The 19543-nt window shown below is 47.1% G+C and overlaps 1 protein-coding gene across 3 annotated transcripts in view; it reads right to left on the bottom strand.

Annotated features, from left to right (window-relative positions):
- The window catches only part of HELLS (helicase, lymphoid specific), a 46199-nt gene extending 31767 nt beyond the window's left edge, over positions 1-14432 (bottom strand). Inside the window, exons 1-2 of one of the 3 annotated variants that reach the window (XM_074958410.1) lie at positions 14255-14432; positions 13351-13472 (exon numbers count right to left, since the gene is read on the bottom strand). In XM_074958410.1, the coding sequence (XP_074814511.1) occupies positions 13351-13472; positions 14255-14285 (153 nt within the window). In that variant the 5' untranslated portion in view covers positions 14286-14432. The remainder of the gene's footprint in view (positions 1-13350; positions 13473-14254) is intronic. The other 2 variants (XM_074958413.1, XM_074958411.1) reach the window with 2 other exon arrangements.
- Positions 14433-19543: the final 5111 nt, after the last annotated feature.

The raw sequence follows: 19543 nt of genomic DNA, 5'->3' as shown, positions 1-19543 counted from the left end.
CAGTAAACAAAACAGCCTTTAAATGATGCCTGCTCTATACTTGCCAAAAAAATCTTAACTTACAGTGTGGACAGAGCCCAAATTAACTTTACTAAGCAGAGCAAGTCAGTCGCACATGCACCTGGAATTATCATCATTAGTGCATTTGATACAGAGTAAAGTTATAGTAAAAAACCATGACATTTGTGAATTACTTTTCTAAACCCAAACAAAAAAGTGGAATAAAGCTTAGCACTAATCAGTCAAAATACTAAAAAACATTTGACAGGAGGGTGAATTAGCATATCTAAAAACCATGTTCACCTGGATAACTCTGCAACTACCTTTGAAAAGCTCTCTAGTGGGGGAGGGAGAGGGGAAAGAAAGGTCTGGGAAATCTTCCAGACCTAAATGGAAGCATGTTAGTAGAATGATGGGGCAATAATCATTGTATGGGAACAGATTCATTCATTTCCTCCAGACAGTGTACCTGACCACACATTACTTTGTGGAAATGCTGATGTACTCTTTGCCCTGATAGGATGAGCCTTGGAGAGGAACTGCATGGATGGATTTACCAAAAAAAAGGCCACAACAGTCAGGCTATCCATGAAGAAGGGGGTTTGAAGCAGAGGAGGGAGAAGCTGTGCCAGGGTGAGGGGACCGATTAAGAGATGTACGGTATTCTTTTAATTTTATTGTTAAACTGAGAATGCCTTATCTATTTTTAGCTTTAAGCCTAGATGTTACGAAAACCCTGTTTCTGCTATTCTACTATAATTTTCTCTCCACCTTTACATAAAATAAATTTGTTAGTCTCTAAGGTGCCACAAGTACTCCTTTCTTTCTCCACCTTTAATAAAATCTTGTTTTTAAACATGATTTGACTGGTGGACTATTGGCTGGATAATTTCACACAGACTGAACTAAAAAGATGAGAATCTCTCAGCTTCTAACGAGAGGTAAAGAAGAATAAGGGAGTTTTGAGTCTCAATCCCCCATTGAGGGTCTCTTAACAGAGCATGGACAGCGAGGCCTTCTATCAAGGTGTGTCACAATGAACTCTGGGAAAGCTAACACAAGGGAAGAAGCCTAAAGACCAAGGCCTTGTCTACACTACAGAGCTTGTCGACACTCAACAAGAGCTATAATAAAAATTAAAGAGGTAGCAGTGTTAGTCTGTATCCACAAAACAACGAGGAGTCCGGTGGCACCTTAAAGGCTAACAGATTTATTTGGGCATAAGCTTTCGTGGGTTAAAAACCCGAGTTCTTCAGATGCATCTGATATGGATAGGAACAACTTTAGATTGCTTTTGGCATTCACAGAACAGCTGCAGACAGTGAACCGTCGCTTTTAGGCTCCGGAAACAAGCATTGAATGGTGGGATCGTATCCTCATACAGGTCTGGGATGACGAGCAGTGGCTACAGAACTTTCGGATGTGGAAAGGCACCTTCCTGGAACTGTATGCGGAGCTTGCCCCAGCATTGCGGCGTAAGAACACCAGAATGAGAGCTGCCCTATTGGTGGAGAAGCACATGGCGATCTCTGTGTGGAAATTGGCGACTCCAGACTGCTACCTGTCGGTCGCGAAACAATTTGCAGTCGGGAAGTTGAGCGCTGGGGCTGCTTTACTGCAAGTGTGCAGAGCAATTAATCACATCCTGCTACGAAGGACCGTAACTCTGGGAACTGTGTGTGAAATAGTGGATGGCTTTGCAGAAATAGTGCGTGAAATAGTGGATGGTATCCCTAACTGTGGAGGGTTGATAGATGGCACACATATTCCAACTTTGGCACCAGACCACCTTGACACAGTACATCAATAGGAAGGGGTACTTCTCCATGGTGCTACAGGCGCTTGTAGATCACCGTGGGCATTTCACTGACATCAACACGGGGAGGTCTGGGAAGGCACATGACGCATGCATCTTCAGGAACACCGGCCTGTATAGAAAGCTACAAGCAGGGACTTTCTTTCCAGACCAGAAGATTACAGTGGGGAAGTTGAAATGCCCATAGTGATCCTGAAAGACCTGGCATATCCTTTACAGTCATGGCTCATGAAACCTTACACGGGAAACCTGGACAGCAGTAAGGAGCGGTTCAGCAATAGGCTGAGTAGGTGCTGGACGACAGCGGAATGTGCCTTTGACAGATTAAAGGAGTGCTAGCAATGCCTTTAGGGCAGGTTAGACCTCAATGAGGATAATATTCCCATGGGCATAGCTGTGTGTTGTACGTTGCATAATCTCTTTGAAGCTAAGGGTGAAAGGTTTGCTCACGGGTCAAGTGTGGAGGCAGATCTCTTGGCTGATGATTTTGAGCAGCCGGATACCAGGGGCAATTCGAATCAGGGAGGCTTTGAGGCAACACTTTGAAAATGAGAACCAGTAATGTGTATCTTTGTGATTACATGTAGTTTTCCTAGGAAGTAATAATGAAATCTGGGGCCTTACATTCCAGTAAGCAAATGATTAAACTGCCTGTGTATGTACTGGTAGTGCCTGCTATCTGAATTTGTAGGAAACAAATAAAGATGAGTTACCACTCAAAAACTTTGCTTTTATTGCACAAGAAACACCACACACACAGATGCTTGGTAGGTAAGGAGGTACCAGGGAAGGGCAGACTTTCAAAGCTGTGTGTAGGTCCAGTTATCATTTTGAAAGTTGTCCAAAGGGGTGGAGCGAAGGGGAAACTGAGAAGTCCCAGAAAGTGGAAAGGAACCTGTGGGCCGAGCTCAGGGGCATGGAAAAGAGTTCTGCATGTGCTGCAGGGGAGGGCGGGCACGGATCTGCTCAGTCTGTAGCATTATTAAGGATTTCAGTATCTGTGTTTGCGCCTCCATTACTTTAATCATCTGCTCAGTAGCATCCTTAAACTCCTGATTTTCTTTTCTGTCCTGCCTTTCGGCTTCCCTCCACTCCTTGTGTTCCCTTTTCTCTCATTGGAGAAGTGCAGTACCTCCTGGAACATGTCTTCTTTGCTCCATCTTGGGCACTTTCTTATCTGGCAGAGACGCTTGGATGGTGTGCATGGGGTGTTCCTCAAGGCCACATCTGCCGAAGCACAAGGAACAATGCACAGAAGCATGATTGTTAAAATTCACGCAGCATTGAAACATGTCAGTAAAATACACCTCTGGTAACAATCACTTTCTCATTGATCCTTGGAAAGCACGCATCTCGGCAAACAACCAAAGCATGGTGAGTGTTGGCTGGGGAGGCGCTCTACACGGGGAAAAGAGCATTCTGCAAGGGTTGCGTTGCAGCCGAGTAGGGAAAAAATTCTAAAATTCTCCCACTCTTTTGCACAGGTGGGGTTCATTGTAACTGATCTCACTTCTGAGGGTAAGCAGGGAAGCAAAGGCACATCTACTACACGCTTGTGGCTTCAGCCTGGTCCCTATGCTGCTTGCCTGTGTGCTGCTTTGGTCCATGCACAAGTGATTGCCAAATGGCATGGGAAGGTTTCCTACAATGGGGGAAAGAACGACGCAGTTCTGCCAAGGAGCCTTCAGCCGAGGATTGCCAATTACCTCCAGGAAACTTTCTTGGAGATCTCTCTGAAGGATTCCTGTGAGATCTCGGCATGCATCAATACCCTGTTCTGCTGAACTGACTAGCTGCACAGGGGAACGTCCAACACACAGAAACATAGCCAGCCTTGTACATTTCTATACCCTGAACCCACCTCCACACTACACAAACCACAGCCACTTACCAGGCATCATCTCTTCTGCTTCTTGCTCACCAGAGAGCAACTGCTGAGAATGGCTACACATCTCCGGAGTGCTGAACAATTCCTGGATGCCCACCCTACCAGGAGCTCCGCATCGTCATCTAACTCCACCTCTTCATCAATGACTTCGTCCTCCGGGTTAGGTCCTCTTTCCACCACCTCCAAGCCCGCCAAAGTATCCATGGGGCTCTTGGTGGTGGGGTCACCACCGAGGATACCGTCCAGCTCCTTGTAGAACTGGCAGGTCTTAGGTGCAGCACCGGAGTGATGGTTTGCTTCCCTCACCTTATGGTACACCTGCCTCAGATCCTTTATCTTCGCTCTGCAGTGCGGCATGTCCCGATCATAGCCCTTTTTGCATAAGCCTTGAGAAATCTGCCTGTAGGTATCAAAATTCCTACAGCTCAAGCGCAGCTGGGACTGCACAACCTCCTCTTCAATATACTGATACAGTTCCAGCAGCTCCATAGTGGTCCAAGCGGGAGAGCGTTTGCTGTGATAACCTGCCATGGTCACCTGAGAAGATGTGATGAAACCCCTCCATGCCAAGCAAATGGGAAATGGAATTTCAAAAATTCCTGCGGCTTGTAAGGGGGAGGAGTTGTTTACCTAGCTGCAGGGCAGTGGAGTTCAAACTGCTGATCAGAGCGGTAGGGTGGGCATTGTGGGACACCTTCCTGAATTCAATTAAAGTGATAAAAATCAAGCATGGTGTTTACACTGGCACTTTGCCGGCAAAAATTTTGTGCCAAAAGCCTTATGTCTCTTGTTGGGGTGGTATTATTTTGTCACCAAAGCAAGATATTTTTGCTGCCAAAAGTTGCATCGCAGTGCGTACGCATTCACTGTTTTGTCAACAAAAGCTGCCTTTTAAATGCCATGCAACATTTAAAACCTTTGACTCACTCAGTTTGTCCAGAATAGGCTCTCATTTTGTCCACCTATTCAGTCTCCCTCTGCCCAGCAGGATTTTTCAATCAGGTTCCTTATTACAGAATGTTTCCCCTATCTTTTCATCAGACTTCGTATTCTCGCAGTTTTGCAAAGCAGCATTTTGCCTCCAGCACACACAGTAGAAAAGTGGCTCCTCTGTTGAACTGCTGTGCAAATCACCTAAGCAGGGGGTGCAAAGTAGTGACAAAAAAAAAATGAGGCCTTCTTCAACATGCAGTTTCTAGCAGGACCCCATGCTGCTAATGGTCCTCCCCTGCCTGAAAGATACTGGAGATGGTAGGAGAAGGAAGAAGGCATACAAGAAAATAAAGTGTTGCCAATGCTAGAAAGGAACTTTGTAGATTCAGAAGAACTGTAGGGGGCTGCTAAAAATAAATCAGTCTTATTACATTCTAGCAATATTATAATAATGGTTGGGAAGGCACTTGAACTATAAGCCCCTTTTTCACTGTTACTCTTTGGATTGAAATCTCATTATTACTCCACAGCAGAAATTTCTCTCTTCTAACGTGAGAGTTTGAAGAAAATCCATTCAGTTATTTGAGTTATCAGAGCAAGAGATCTCTGTTTTTATAAGTTAAGAAATTTGATTTATACTGAAGCGCTGGTCAGATAAAGCAGGTTTGAATTTAAAATGTCAAACCCATCATAGCTGGAATCCTTGTTAATGAATGTGTGCGCTTTGCTAATTTTTGCAAAATGCTTACGCAATAAAAAAAGTTAATGAGCAAAACTGGCATATTGTTATTTTCTTCACAGACTCATTACCAAAAAGTCTGTAAATATATGCATGCTCTCAAAGTCTTTGCACCTAATGTCCACTGTGGTAATTCATTCTTTCTTTGCCTTGAAAGTGGTATCAGAAAGGATGCCAGATGTGTTAGGCCCTGAATGTTTCCAATTTCAAAGCTTGCATAAACTGTAAGATACAGTAAAAAATTGGTACAGAGTTCTGGTATTCACTAAATTTGAACTGATTGGGCATTATTAAAGAAAAATTTCCATGAAGCTGAACATAAGATCACATTCAAACACAATGTGAAAAATAAGGGAGAATTCAGTACAGAAGATTGTAAGAAATGAGGAAATACAAGACTATAGTTAAAGATTTAATTTTTGCTTTAACTCATTTCCTCCAGAAACTCCGCAACATTAAAAACCTCCCTCAGAACACCATCTTTGCCACCATGGATGTCACTTCCCCATACACCAACATCCCACCCAATGACAGCATCACTGTCTGCCTCAAACATCTACAAGACTACATCTACACTGCAGCCTATGTCGGAAAACTTATATTGCTCAGGGATGTGAATATTCCACCCCCATCTGCAATGTAAGTTACACAAACATAAGTGTTCATGTGCACAGCGTCACATGGCTTATGCTGCTCACAGAGGTGGTTTTTTTATGCTGATGGTAGAGCTCTCTCCCATCGGCAGAGAGCGTCTTCACCAGGTGCATTACAGCGGTGCAGTGTACTGGTACAGCTCCGCCCCTGCAGCGCTGTATGTACAGACATACCCCAAACATCACCAAACTCATCCATTTCATACTCACCCATACCAATTTTATATTCAAACACTTTGTCCAAACCATGGGAACAGCCATGGGTACTAGGATGGCTCCCCAGAATGCCAACCTTTTCACTGACTACCCAGAGAAAGAATTTCTGGACAAATGCACCACAAAACCAATTATATATCTGAGGTACATCAATATTTTCATTCTCTGGACAGACAACCAAAACTCCCTCATAGATTTCTACCACATGGAGCTTTAACTCATTTCATGGAGCAGGTCCTCAAAGAATCAATCCTGAAGCACTTACATGAGAGGAAAGTGATCAGGAACAGTCAGCATGGATTCACCAAGGGAAGGTCATGCCTGACTAATCTAATCGCCTTTTATGATGAGATTACTGGTTCTGTGGATGAAGGGAAAGCAGTGGATGTATTGTTTCTTGACTTTAGCAAAGCTTTTGACACTGTCTCCCACAGTATTCTTGTCAGCAAGTTAAGGAAGTATGGGCTAGATGAATGCACTATAAGGTGGGTAGAAAGCTGGCTAGATTGTCGGGCTCAACGGGTAGTGATAAATGGCTCCATGTCTAGTTGGCAGCCGGTGTCAAGTGGAGTGCCCCAGGGGTCGGTCCTGGGGCCGGTTTTGTTCAATATCTTCATAGATGATCTGGAGGATGGTGTGGATTGCACTCTCAGCAAATTTGCAGATGATACTAAACTGGGAGGAGTGGTAGATACGCTGGAGGGGAGGGATAGGATACAGAAGGACCTAGACAAATTGGAGGATTGGGCCAAAAGAAATCTGATGAGGTTCAATAAGGATAAGTGCAGGGTCCTGCACTTAGGATGGAAGAATCCAATGCACCGCTACAGACTAGGGACCGAATGGCTAGGCAGCAGTTCTGCGGAAAAGGACCTAGGGGTGACAGTGGACGAGAAGCTGGATATGAGTCAACAGCGTGCCCTTGTTGCCAAGAAGGCCAATGGCATTTTGGGATGTATAAGTAGGGGCATAGCAAGCAGATCGAGGGACGTGATCGTTCCCCTCTATTCGACACTGGTGAGGCCTCATCTGGAGTACTGTGTCCAGTTTTGGGCCCCACACTACAAGAAGGATGTGGATAAATTGGAGAGAGTCCAGCGAAGGGCAACAAAAATGATTAGGGGTCTAGAGCACATGACTTATGAGGAGAGGCTGAGGGAGCTGGGATTGTTTAGTCTGCGGAAGAGAAGAATGAGGGGGGATTTGATAGCTGCTTTCAACTACCTGAAAGGGGGTTCCAAAGAGGATGGCTCTAGACTGTTCTCAATGGTAGCAGATGACAGAACGAGGAGTAATGGTCTCAAGTTGCAATGGGGGAGGTTTAGATTGGATATTAGGAAAAACTTTTTCACTAAGAGGGTGGTGAAACACTGGAATGCGTTACCTCGGGAGGTGGTAGAATCTCCTTCCTTAGAGGTTTTTAAGGTCAGGCTTGACAAAGCCCTGGCTGGGATGATTTAACTGGGAATTGGTCCTGCTTCGAGCAGGGAGTTGGACTAGATGACCTTCTGGGGTCCCTTCCAACCCTGATATTCTATGATTCTATGATTCACATCATTCTACCATCATCCATCCATTTAAACTCTAGAGCACTGCCACAGTAGCATCAACTTCCTGGATACCACGATCAGCTCCAGCAATGGAATCCTACAGATAGCTATATACAAGAAACCCGTAGATCACCACACCTACCTTCACAGATGTAGTAACCACCCCAAACACACCAAAAAAAGATCTTATTTACAGCCAGGCACTCAGATTCCACATAATGTGCTCTGACGAGAACGTCCAGGATATACACCTTAAAGCAGGGGTTCTCAAACTGGGGGTTGGGCCTCTGATGGGGTCACGAGCTGTCAGCCTCCACCCCAAACCCCACTTTGCCTCCAACATTTATAATGGTGTTAAATATATAAAAAAGTGTTTTTAATTTATAAGGGGGTTGGGGGGTGTCGCACTCCCCTATGTGAAAGGGGTCACAAGTACAAAAGCTTGAGAACCACTGCCTTAACACATTCAAAACCGCTGTCATCAAACAAGGACACTCCCCAGAGAAGTAGATTGCATCATGGAATGGGCCACTGATTTACCCCCTAGAGAACCTACTTCAATACAGAAATAAAATTCCCTCCAACCGCACACCCCTAGTTGACACTTACCCCATATGGGTTCCATTGTGGGCTGGTATCATTAAACAATTACAATTCATACTTGATGAGGACCACATCCTGAAAGAAATCTTTCCTGAACCTTCTCTTCTGGCCTTCAAACAAACCCCAGCCTCTCCAAGCTCATCATCAGAAGCAAGCTCCCCTCAGATCAGGACAAATCAACTCAGAGAGGCACCGGACTCTGCCAGAACAACAGACAAAACCCGTATACAGATCTCTATTGCTACAATGATCTACCCCATCCCCCACAACACACCTTTCAAGATCCATAAGCCCTACACGTCCATCACAACATACAATGTACCTCATCCAGTGCACTAAATGCCCCAACAACTACTATGTGGCTGAAACCAGATAATCACTATGCTCTCAAATGAACACTCATAGCAAAACGATAAGACAAAAACACCACATCACCTGGTGGCAAATGCTTTTCACAAAATGATAACTCCATATCTGACCTCTCAGTCCTCATTCTCCAAGGAAATCTGCACAACACTTTCAAAAGACGAGCCTGGGAGCTTAAATTCATAACTTTGCTAGACATTAAAAATCAGGGACTGAACAGACCAGTGTTTCTCAACCTTTCCAGACAACTGTACCCCTTTCAGGAATCTGATTTGTCTTGAGTACCCCCAGTTTCACCTCATTTAAAAACTACTTGTTTACAAAATTAGACATAAAAATACAAAAGTGTCACAGCACACTAGTACTGAAAAATTGCTTAGTTTCTCATTTTTACCATATAATTATAAAACAGATTCATTGGAATACTCTTCTGGCAACTCGCAGAAGCTACTAGATCACACGCCTTGGTTCTCATGGGCGACTTCAATCATCCTGATATCTGCTGGGAGAGCAATACAGCGGTGCACAGACAATCCAGGAAGTTTTTGGAAACTGTAGGGGACAATTTCCTGGTGCAAGTGCTGGAGGAACCAACTAGGGGCAGAGCTCTTCTTGACCTGCTGCTCACAAACCGGGAAGAATTAGTAGGGGAAGCAAAAGTGAATGGGAACCTGGGAGGCAGTGACCATGAGATGGTCGAGTTCAGGATCCTGACACAGGGAAGAAAGGAGAGCAGTAGAATACGGACCCTGGACTTCAGAAAAGCAGACTTTGACTCCCTCCGGAAACTGATGGGCAGGATCCCCTGGGAGAATAACATGAGGGGGAAAGGAGTCCAGGAGAGCTGGCTGTATTTTAAAGAATCCTTATTGTGGTTACAGGGACAAACCATCCCGATGTGTAGAAAGAAGAGTAAATATGGCAGGCAACCAGCTTGGCTTAACAGTGAAATCCTTGCTGATCTTAAACACAAAACAGAAGCTTACAAGAAGTGGAAGATTGGACAAATGACCAGGGATAAAAATATTGCTCGGGTGTGTAGGAATGAAATCAGGAAGGCTAAATCACACCCAGAGTTGCAGCTAGCAAGAGATGTTAAGAGTAACAAGAAGGGTTTCTTCAGGTATGTTGGCAACAAGAAGAAAGTCAAGGAAAGTGTGGGCCCCTTACTGAATGAGGGAGGCAACCTAGTGACAGAGGATGTGGAAAAAGCTAATGTACTCAATGCTTTTTTTGTCTCTGTCTTCATAAACAAGGTCAGCTCCCAGACTACTGCACTGGGCAGCACAGCATGGGGAGGAGGTGGCCAGCTCTCTGTGGAGAAAGAAGTGGTTCTGGACTATTTAGAAAAACTGGACGCGCACAAGTCCATGGGGCCGGATGCATTGCATCCGAGAGTGCTAAAGGAATGGGCGGATGTGATTGCAGAGCCATTGGCCATTATCTTTGAAAACTCATGGCGATCGGGGGAAGTCCCAGAAGACTGGAAAAAGGCTAATGTAGTGCCAATCTTTAAAAAAGGGAAGAAGGAGGATCTGGGGAGCTACAGGCCAGTCAGCCTCACCTCAGTCCCTGGAAAAATCATGGAGCAGGTCCTCAAAGAATCAATTCTGAAGCACTTAGAGGAGAGGAAAGTGATCAGGAACAGTCAGCATGCATTCACCAAGGGCAAGTCATGCCTGACTAATCTAATTGCCTTCTATGATGAGATAACTGGTTCTGTGGATGAAGGGAAAGCAGTGGACGTGTTATTCCTTGACTTTAGCAAAGCTTTTGATATGGTCTCCCACAGTATTCTTGCCAGCAAGTTAAAGAAGTATGGGCTGGATGAATGGACTATAAGGTGGATAGAAAGCTGGCTAGATTGTCAGGCTCAACGGGTAGTGATCAATGGCTCCATGTCTAGTTGGCAGCCGGTATCTAGTGGAGTGCCCCAAGGGTCGGTCCTGGGGCCGGTTTTGTTCAATATCTTCATTAATGATCTGGAGGATGGTGTGGATTGCACCCTCAGCAAGTTTGCGGATGACACTAAACTGGGAGGAGTGGTAGATACGCTGGAGGGCAGGGATAGGATACAGAGGGACCTAGACAAATTGGAGGATTGGGCCAAAAGAAATCTGACGAGGTTCAATAAGGACAAGTGCAGAGTCCTGCACTTAGGACGGAAGAATCCAATGCACCGCTACAGACTAGGGACCGAATGGCTCGGCAGCAGTTCTGCAGAAAAGGACCTAGGGGTTACAGTGGACGAGAAGCTGGATATGAGTCAACAGTGTGCCCCTGTTGCCAAGAAGGCCAATGGCATTTTGGGGTGTATAAGTAGGGGCATTGCCAGTAGATCGAGGGACGTGATCGTTCCTCTCTATTCGACATTGGTGAGGCCTCATCTAGAGTACTGTGTCCGGTTTTGGGCCCCACACTACAAGAAGGATGTGGAGAAATTGGAGAGTCCAGCGAAGGGCAACAAAAACGATTAGGGGTCTGGAACACATGACTTATGAGGAGAGGCTGAGGGAACTGGGATTGTTTAGTCTACGGAAGAGAAGAATGAGGGGGGATTTGATAGCTGCCTTTAACTACCTGAATGGTGGATCCAAAGAGGATGGATCTAGACTATTCTCAGTGATAGCAGATGACAGGACAAGGAGTAATGGTCTCAAGTTGCAGTGGGGGAGATTTAGGTTGGATATTAGGAAAAACTTTTTCACTAGGAGGGTGGTGAAACACTGGAATGCTTTACCTAGGGAGGTGGTGGAATCTCCTTCCCTAGAAGTTTTTACGGTCAGGCTTGACAAAGCCCTGGCTGGGATGATTTAGTTGGGGATTGGTCCTGCTTTGAGCAGGTGGTTGGACTAGATGACCTCCAGAGGTCCCTTCCAACTCTGATATTCTATGATTTTATTCTATGATTCTATGAATAGAAGTATTGTACTTACATTTCACTGTGATACTGAGCCTGTTTTTCACTTGTAAGCCTTGTCTGAAGCCCAAGCCCTGCCGCCTGGGTTTGAAGTATGTATGTTAGCTTTGCATGGGGCCCCAGGCAACTGCTCTGCTTGCCACCTCCTAATGCAGCCATGCATTTGCAACCCGCCTAAACCAATCCCATGACCACCCTCGGGGCTGCAAGCCCCCGATTGAGAAACACTGATCTAGATGAGCTGAGTACCCTTTGGAAGACTTCTACCTACCCCTGGTTGAGAACAACTGGAACAGACACACTGGATTTATAGCTTATTACAACAATCTATAACCCGCTAATGACCCCACCACCACCAAGCTGCCTTTTCTTCCCTCCCATCCTTTCAGGACTGAAGGAGTGTTAACGGGCCACTTCACCTTGAATGGTCCCTTGAAATATGTATTAACTACTTGTGCTAAACCATCTGTTCCATTTTGTATTTAACAGTGACACTCCAGGTAGTTTCCTAAACCTGAACAGCTCTGTTGTAAGCTCAAAAGCTTGTCTCTCTCACCAAAGAAACTGGTCCCCAAAAAAGTATTACTTCATCCACCTTGTCTCTCTCAAAAAAATCATAACATTCTGATCATCTCATTTCACCCCCACTTTAAGTGTAACATATTTTTTGGAGACATTCTCAGAAACTGCTAAATTTAGAGATGACTACTGCTTACCATAAGTATTAATTTCTAGCTATGGTTATTATTAACTAGAGGCTATAATTACATGATGTATAAAATACTAGTTTCTAGCCAGAGCAGTTTAAAATACTCAAGCTTAAAGGGATACTGTCAAACTGAAATGCAGTCAATGAAAAAATGATTTTAAAGTAGTTTCAGGTACTAGTCCAGGCAATTTTTGTGGTGCTATATTCATGTTTCCATTTAAAAAAAAAAAGCTTATTCTTCCCTGCTGCTGTAGAAAAACCCCATACACAAATAATAGAAGATGACTAGTTTCAGAGTAACAGCCGTGTTAGTCTGTATTCGCAAAAAGAAAAGGAGTACTTGTGGCACCTTAGAGACTAACCAATTTATTTGAGCATAATGGGAGATTCAACTGTTGTGAACTGCCTACCAATTCACTATAAAGCTACTGCCCTTTTCCAAATCATTTTTTAAAGTATAACATTCAGTACTTTTAGGCCCAAGAAATGACACAGATAAATGGTGACAGCTATATTGGATTTTAAGTTCTAAAGCTTTTATCAAGCTTGTGTTATTAGTAACATAGTTTAAAAAAAACAAATTTATTTAACAAAGTTGTAAGCTGAGTGTCCCCTTAAAAATCCATTGTTGATAAGGTAAAAAAAAGTTAATAATGCTGTCCTTTGACCATAACAAAATATTAACTCTCACAGCTTCTGAGAAACAGATTTCGCTTGAAGTGCACTCTGTTGAACCATTTCCACTCTGGAAAGCATAGCTGTAGATAATTAAGAGCATGCCTAGCCCAACTTTACAAGTGCCAACAAATCAGGTCCAAGTATGCAATGATTCAGTTAAGTGAACACAAAAAATCTGCACCTACAGGCAGAAAGTAATACATAATTTTTGGCTTTGCTGGTGACAGATAGGTAGAGGTGGCAGAAATATTTTAACTTTGATCACACCCTTCAATTTACCTTTTCCAGCATTTGCCTCTCCTTCTCCATCCCTGCTGCCTCCAGCTGCTCCTCCTCTTCCAGCATGGATGGTGTAATCACGGCTGCTTCTGCTTGTTCACCCATCTCTGCCCCCAGGTGCCCTACAATACCATGAACACCATAAATAAGCCCAAAGTTCGCCAGCCTGCCTGCAGTGAGGACAGTAGCAGATGCTCCTTTCTGCACAATACCGCAGTACGCATCACTGGCTCAGCAATCAAGTGGCATGTGCCATACAAATGGGCACAACAGTCTCAGGCTTGTTCTCATTGGAGCTCAGTGGCAATTCTCTGACCCTGTACATGAAATGTTGAGATACATTGTGGAGAAGGTTCCCCTCTAACCACTGCAATTGCCACTATCAACCCCATCCAGACCCTTTGCAGCCGTTCCCTTCCCTCACTGTCCAGCCTCCTGCACCTGTATCCACACTTCTCAGCCCAATACCCACACCTCCGAACCCTTTGACACATACACCCGCCTGCCTACTCCCTCCTCTCAACACTTCGCACGTACCCCCTCAACCCATGTGCCCTCTTTTCCTCCTCCAGCCCCTGGCACTGCGCCCCCTCCAGCGCCCCGCCCTCCTCCCTTCCTTCCCCCCTCCAGCTCCCGGCGCTCCCCCCCGCCCCGCCCTCTCCCCTTCCCCCCAGCACTCCCCCCCACCCCACCCTTCCCTCCAACCCCCGGCACTCTCCCCTTGCCCCCGGCACTCGCCCCGCCCCGCCCCGCCCTCTCCCCTTCCCTCCAGCCCTCGGCACCCAGCTCTCTCCAGACCTAAACACACACAGTAAAACCGCCCCTCCAGCCCCAGGCACATCCCCGCCGCTCTGTCCCCTTCCCACTCCGAATCCCGCACGCCTGGGAAGAGACCGACGCTCACCGCCGCTGCTCGGGGTGTTGCGGGCCGGCATGGCTGGCTCGCGCGAAAGCTCCGGAGGCCGCTCCACTCACACAAACTCACGCGCCAAGCTTCCTACCGCGCGCCACGAGAGCTATGAGTGTCGCGAGACCCATCCAGCCACCAAAACCGCGCGCTACCCAAGGACCGCGAGACGGGTGTTATCGCGATACCATCCTGGTTCCCGCTAAGGAGTCAAGTCACGCACGATTACCCGCCTGTCTTCGAGCAAGTGAGGTTCAACATCCAGACACTGAACGTGGAAGGGGTAGCTCTGCCCAGCCGCCCCCGCCAACCCCTTTCCCGTCATCACCCCACACGGGCGGCCAGGACCAACGCTCCATTAACCCCTTCTGTGACATCACCCCCACCGCCTGCCGGGTCCTCCGCCCTATTAACCCCTTCCGCACCGTCACCCCCCCCCCCCGCCTGCCGGGACCTCCGCCCCATAAACCCCTTCCACACCATCAGCCGCGCCGCCTGCCTTGTCCTTCCCCCCATTAACCCCTTCCGCACCGTCACCCCCACCGCCTGCCGGGTTCTCCGCCCCATTAACCCCTTCCACACCATCAGCCGCGCTGCCTGCCTTGTCCTTCCCCCCATTAACCCCTTCCGCACCGTCACCCCCACCGCCTGCCGGGTTCTCCGCCCCATTAACCCCTTCCACACCATCAGCCGCGCTGCCTGCCTTGTCCTTCCCCCCATTAACCCCTTCCGCACCGTCTCCCCCACCGCCTGCTGGGTTCTCCGCCCCATTAACCCCTTCCGCACCATCTCCCCCACCGCCTGCCGGGACCTCCGCCCCATTAACCCCTTCCGCACCGTCTCCCCCACCGCCTGCCGGGACCTCCGCCCCATTAACCCCTTCCGCACCGTCACCCCCACCGCCTGCCGGGTCCGCCGCCCCATTAACCCCTTCCGCACCGTCACCCCCCACCGCCTGCCGGGACCTCCGCCCCATTAACCCCTTCCGCACCGTCACCCCCCACCGCCTGCCAGGACCTCCACCCCATTAACCCCGTCCGCAGTGTCACCCCCACCGTCTGCCGGGTCCTCCGCCCCATTAACCCCTTCCGCACTGTCACCCCCACTGCCTGCCGGGTCCCATTAACCCCCTCCACACACACACCCTGCCTTCCAGGGCCACCACCCCATTAACCCCTTCCACACCACCACCTGTTGGGGCCTTCACCCCATTAACTACTTCCAAGACATCATTCCCCGCACTGCCCACCGGGGCCTTGCCCTATTGACCCCTTTAGCACTACCCCCCGCCACTGCCCGCTAGGACCACTGCCCCACTAATCCCTTCTACAACATCTTCCTCCCCACCCCCTTCACTGCCAGCTGGGGGCATTGCCCCATTAATCCCTTCCACACCACCACTGCCTGCTGGGCCCACCATAAGAACGGCCAGACTGGGTCAGACCAAATGTCCATCTATTCCAGTATCCTGTCTTCCAACAGTAGCCAATGCCAGGTGCCCCAGAGGGAATGAACAGGTAATCATCAAGTGATCCATCCCCTGTCACCCATTCCCAGCCTCTGGCAAACAGAGGCTAGGGCCACCATCCCTATCTATCCTGGCTAATAGCCATTGATGAACTTGATGAACCATTGATGCACCACGAATTTATCTAGTTCTTTTGAACCCTGTTATAGTCCTGGCCTTCACAATATCCTCTGGCAAGGAGTTCCACAGGTTGATTATGTGTTGTATGAAAAATAACTTCCTTTTGTTTGTTTTAAACCTGCTACCTATTAATTTCATTTGCTGATCCCTAGTTCTTGCGTTATGAGAAGGAGTAAATAACACTTCCTTATTTATTTTCTCCACACCAGTCAAGATTTTATAGACCTCTATCATATCCCCCCTTAGTCATCTCTTTTCCAAACTGAAAAGTCCCAGTCTTATTAATCTCTCTTCATATGAAAGCCATTCCATACAAGGAGAGATTTTTGTTGCCCTTTTCTGTATATTTTCCAATTCCAATATATATTTTGTGATGGGGCAACCATATCTGCACGCAATATTCAATATGTAGGCGTACCATGGATTTATATGGGGCAATATGATAGTTTCTGTCTTATTATCTATCCCTTTCTTAATAATTCCCAACATTCTGTTAGTTTTTTGACTGCCGCTGCACATTGAGTGGATGTTTTCAGGGAATTATCCACAATGACTCCAAGATCGCTTTCTTGAGTGGTAACAGCTAACTAAACCCCATCATTATATATGTATAGTTGGGATTATGTTTTCCAACGTGCATTACTTTGCATTTATCAACATTGAATTTCATCTGCCATTTTGTTGCCCAGTCACCCAGTTTTGTGAGATCCTTTTGTAGTTTTTCTCAGTCTGCCTGGGACTTAACTATCTTGATTAGTTTTGTATCATCTGCAAATTTTGCCACCTCACTGTTTACCCCTTCTTCCAGATCATTTATGAATATGTTGAATAGAACTGGCTCCAGTACAGACGCCTGGGGGACACCACTATTTACCTCTCTCCGTTCTGAAAACTGACCATGTATTCCTACCATTTGTTTCCTATCTTTTAACAAGTTACCCGGGGTGAAAGTAAGTTAGAGGACTTACCGGTATGCCGGAGTCCTGAGCAGGGGGCGTGGCCTCAACCGGAAGAGGCGCGGCCTTACCAGGAAGAGGCGGGGCCTTAAATCCCTGGGCCCTGTAAATCTTGATTTAAAGGGCCAGGGCTCCAGCTGCGGTAGTGGCAGCTGGGAGCCCAGCGCCCTTTAAATCACCCCCGAGCTACCAGCTGCAGAGGCGGCTGGGAACCCCAGGGCTCGGGGGCGATTTAAAGGGCCCAGGGCTCCAGCTGCCGCAGCAGAGCCCCAGGCCCTTTAAATCACTGAGGAGCCCTGGGGGCTCCCGACTGCCACCGCTACCCTGGGGCTCTGGGCTCCACTGTGGTAGCGGCTGCCGGAGCCCCGAGCCCTTTAAATCCCTGCCTGAGCCCTGCTGCTTGAGCCCTGGGGTAGCTCTGCTCCTGCTACCCCAGGGCTTCGGCAGCAGGGCTCCGGCGGGGATTTAAAGGCCTGGGGCAATAGCGGCTGCTGGAGCTCTGGGGCCCTTTAAATCCCCACCAGAGCGCCCCCCCCCCGACCCCAGGGCTTGGGCAGCAGGGCTCAGGCGGGGATTTAAAGGGCCCCGGGGGGGTAGCGGCGGCTGGAACTCCGGGGCCCTTTAAATCCCTGCCAGAGCCCCGCCGCTGCTACCCCAGGGCTTCGGCAGCAGGGCTCAGGTGGAGATTTAAAGGGCCAGGGTGGTAGCAATGGCTGGAGTTCCGGGGCCCTTTAAATCCCCGCCGTAGCCCCGCTGCTGCTACCCCAGGGCTTTAAATTGCCCTCTGGGAAAGCTGGTCCCGGTACAGCGCACCGGCTCTTACTGGTACACCGTACTGGGGTATACCGGCTTACTTTCACCTCTGCAGTTACCGATCCATGAGATTCCATCTTATCCCATGACAGCTTACTTTGCTTAAGAGCCTTTGTCGAAGGCTTTCTGAAAATCTAAGTACACTATATCCCCCTTGTCCATGCTTGTTGACCCCCTCAAAAATTCTGGTAGGATGATGAGGCATGATTTCATTCTACAAAAACCATGTTGACTCTTCCCCAACAAATTATGTTCATCTATGTGTCTGACAATTTTGTTCTTTACTATGGTTTCAACCAGTTTGCCCGGTACTGAAGTCAGGCTTACCAGCCTGTAATTGCCGGGATCACCTCTGGAGCCCTTTTAAAAAATTGGCATCACAGTAGCTATCCTCCAGTCATTTGGTACAGAAGCTGATTTAAATGATAGGTTACAAACTACAGTTAGTAGTTCTACAATTTCACATATGAGTTCCTTCAGAACTCTTGGATGTACTGACTACCATCTGGTCCTGGTGACGTATTACTGTTTAGTTTGTCAGTTTGCTCCGAAACCTCCTCTAATGACACCTCAATCTGGGACAGTTCCTCAGATTTGTTACCTAAAAAGAATGACTCAGGTTTGGGAATCTCCCTCACATCCTCAGCCATGAAGACCAATGCAAAGAATTCATTTAGTTTCTCTGCAATGGCCTTATCGTCCTTGAGTGCTCCTTTAGCATCTTGATTGTCCAGTGGCCCCACTGTTTTTTTAGCAGGCTTCCTGCTTCTTATGTACTTAAAACATTTTTTGCTATTACTTTTTGAGTCTTTGGCTAGCTGTTCTTCAAATTCTTTTTTGGCCTTCTTAATTATATTTTTACACTTCATTTGCCAGTGTTTATGCTCCCTTCTATTTTCCTCACTAGGATTTAACTTCCACTTTTTAAAGGACGCCATTTTGCCTCACACTGCTTCTTTTACTTTGTTGTTTAGCCATGGTGGCACTTTTTGGGTTCTCTTACTATGTTTTTTTAATTTGGGGTATACATTTAAATTGAGCCTCTATTATGGTGTCTTTAAAAAGTTTCCATGCAGCTTGCAGGGATTTCACTTTTGGCACTGTACCCTTTAATTTCTGTTTAACTAACTTCTTCATTTTTGTGAAGTCCCTCTTTCTGAAATTAAATGCTCTAGTGTTGGGCTGCTATGGTATTTTCCCCACCACAGGGATGTTACATTTAACTGTATTGTGGTCACTATTACCAAGCAGTCCAACTATATTCACCTCTTGTCAATATGGGAATAGTTGAAATCTCCCATTATTATTGAGATTTTTATTTTTATGAAGCCTATGAAGCCTCTAATCTCCCTGAGCATTTCACAGTCACTATCACCATCCTGGTCAGTTGGTCGGTTATATACCCCTACTGCTATATTCTTATTATTAGAGCATGGAATTACTATCCATAGAGATTCTTTGGTAAAGTTTGGTTCATTTAAGATTTTTACTTCATTTGATTCTACACTTTTTTTCACATATAGTGCCACTTCCCCATCACCGCCCCATTAATTCCTTCTGCACCCCTCCCCCCACTCCCTGCCAGGGCAACAGCCCCATTAACAGCTTCCATGCCATCACCCTCCCACACACTTCCTGCTGGGACCGTCATCCCAATAACTCTTTCCATGCCACCCCGCCCTCACTACCCACTGGGGCCACTGCCCCATTAAGCACTTCCATCCCATGACACCCCCCAAATTCCACACCGCCACTGCCTGCCGGGACCACCACCACATTAACTCCTTCCACACCAAGCCCCGCCCCCCCGGGCCACTGCTCCATTAACCCTTTCTACACCATCACTCCCACTGCCCACCAGTGCCACTG

Source organism: Natator depressus, chromosome 7 (assembly GCF_965152275.1).
Source record: "Natator depressus isolate rNatDep1 chromosome 7, rNatDep2.hap1, whole genome shotgun sequence".
Taxonomy (NCBI): domain Eukaryota; kingdom Metazoa; phylum Chordata; order Testudines; family Cheloniidae; genus Natator; species Natator depressus.
This window is presented reverse-complemented; position numbering and strand designations above follow the sequence as displayed.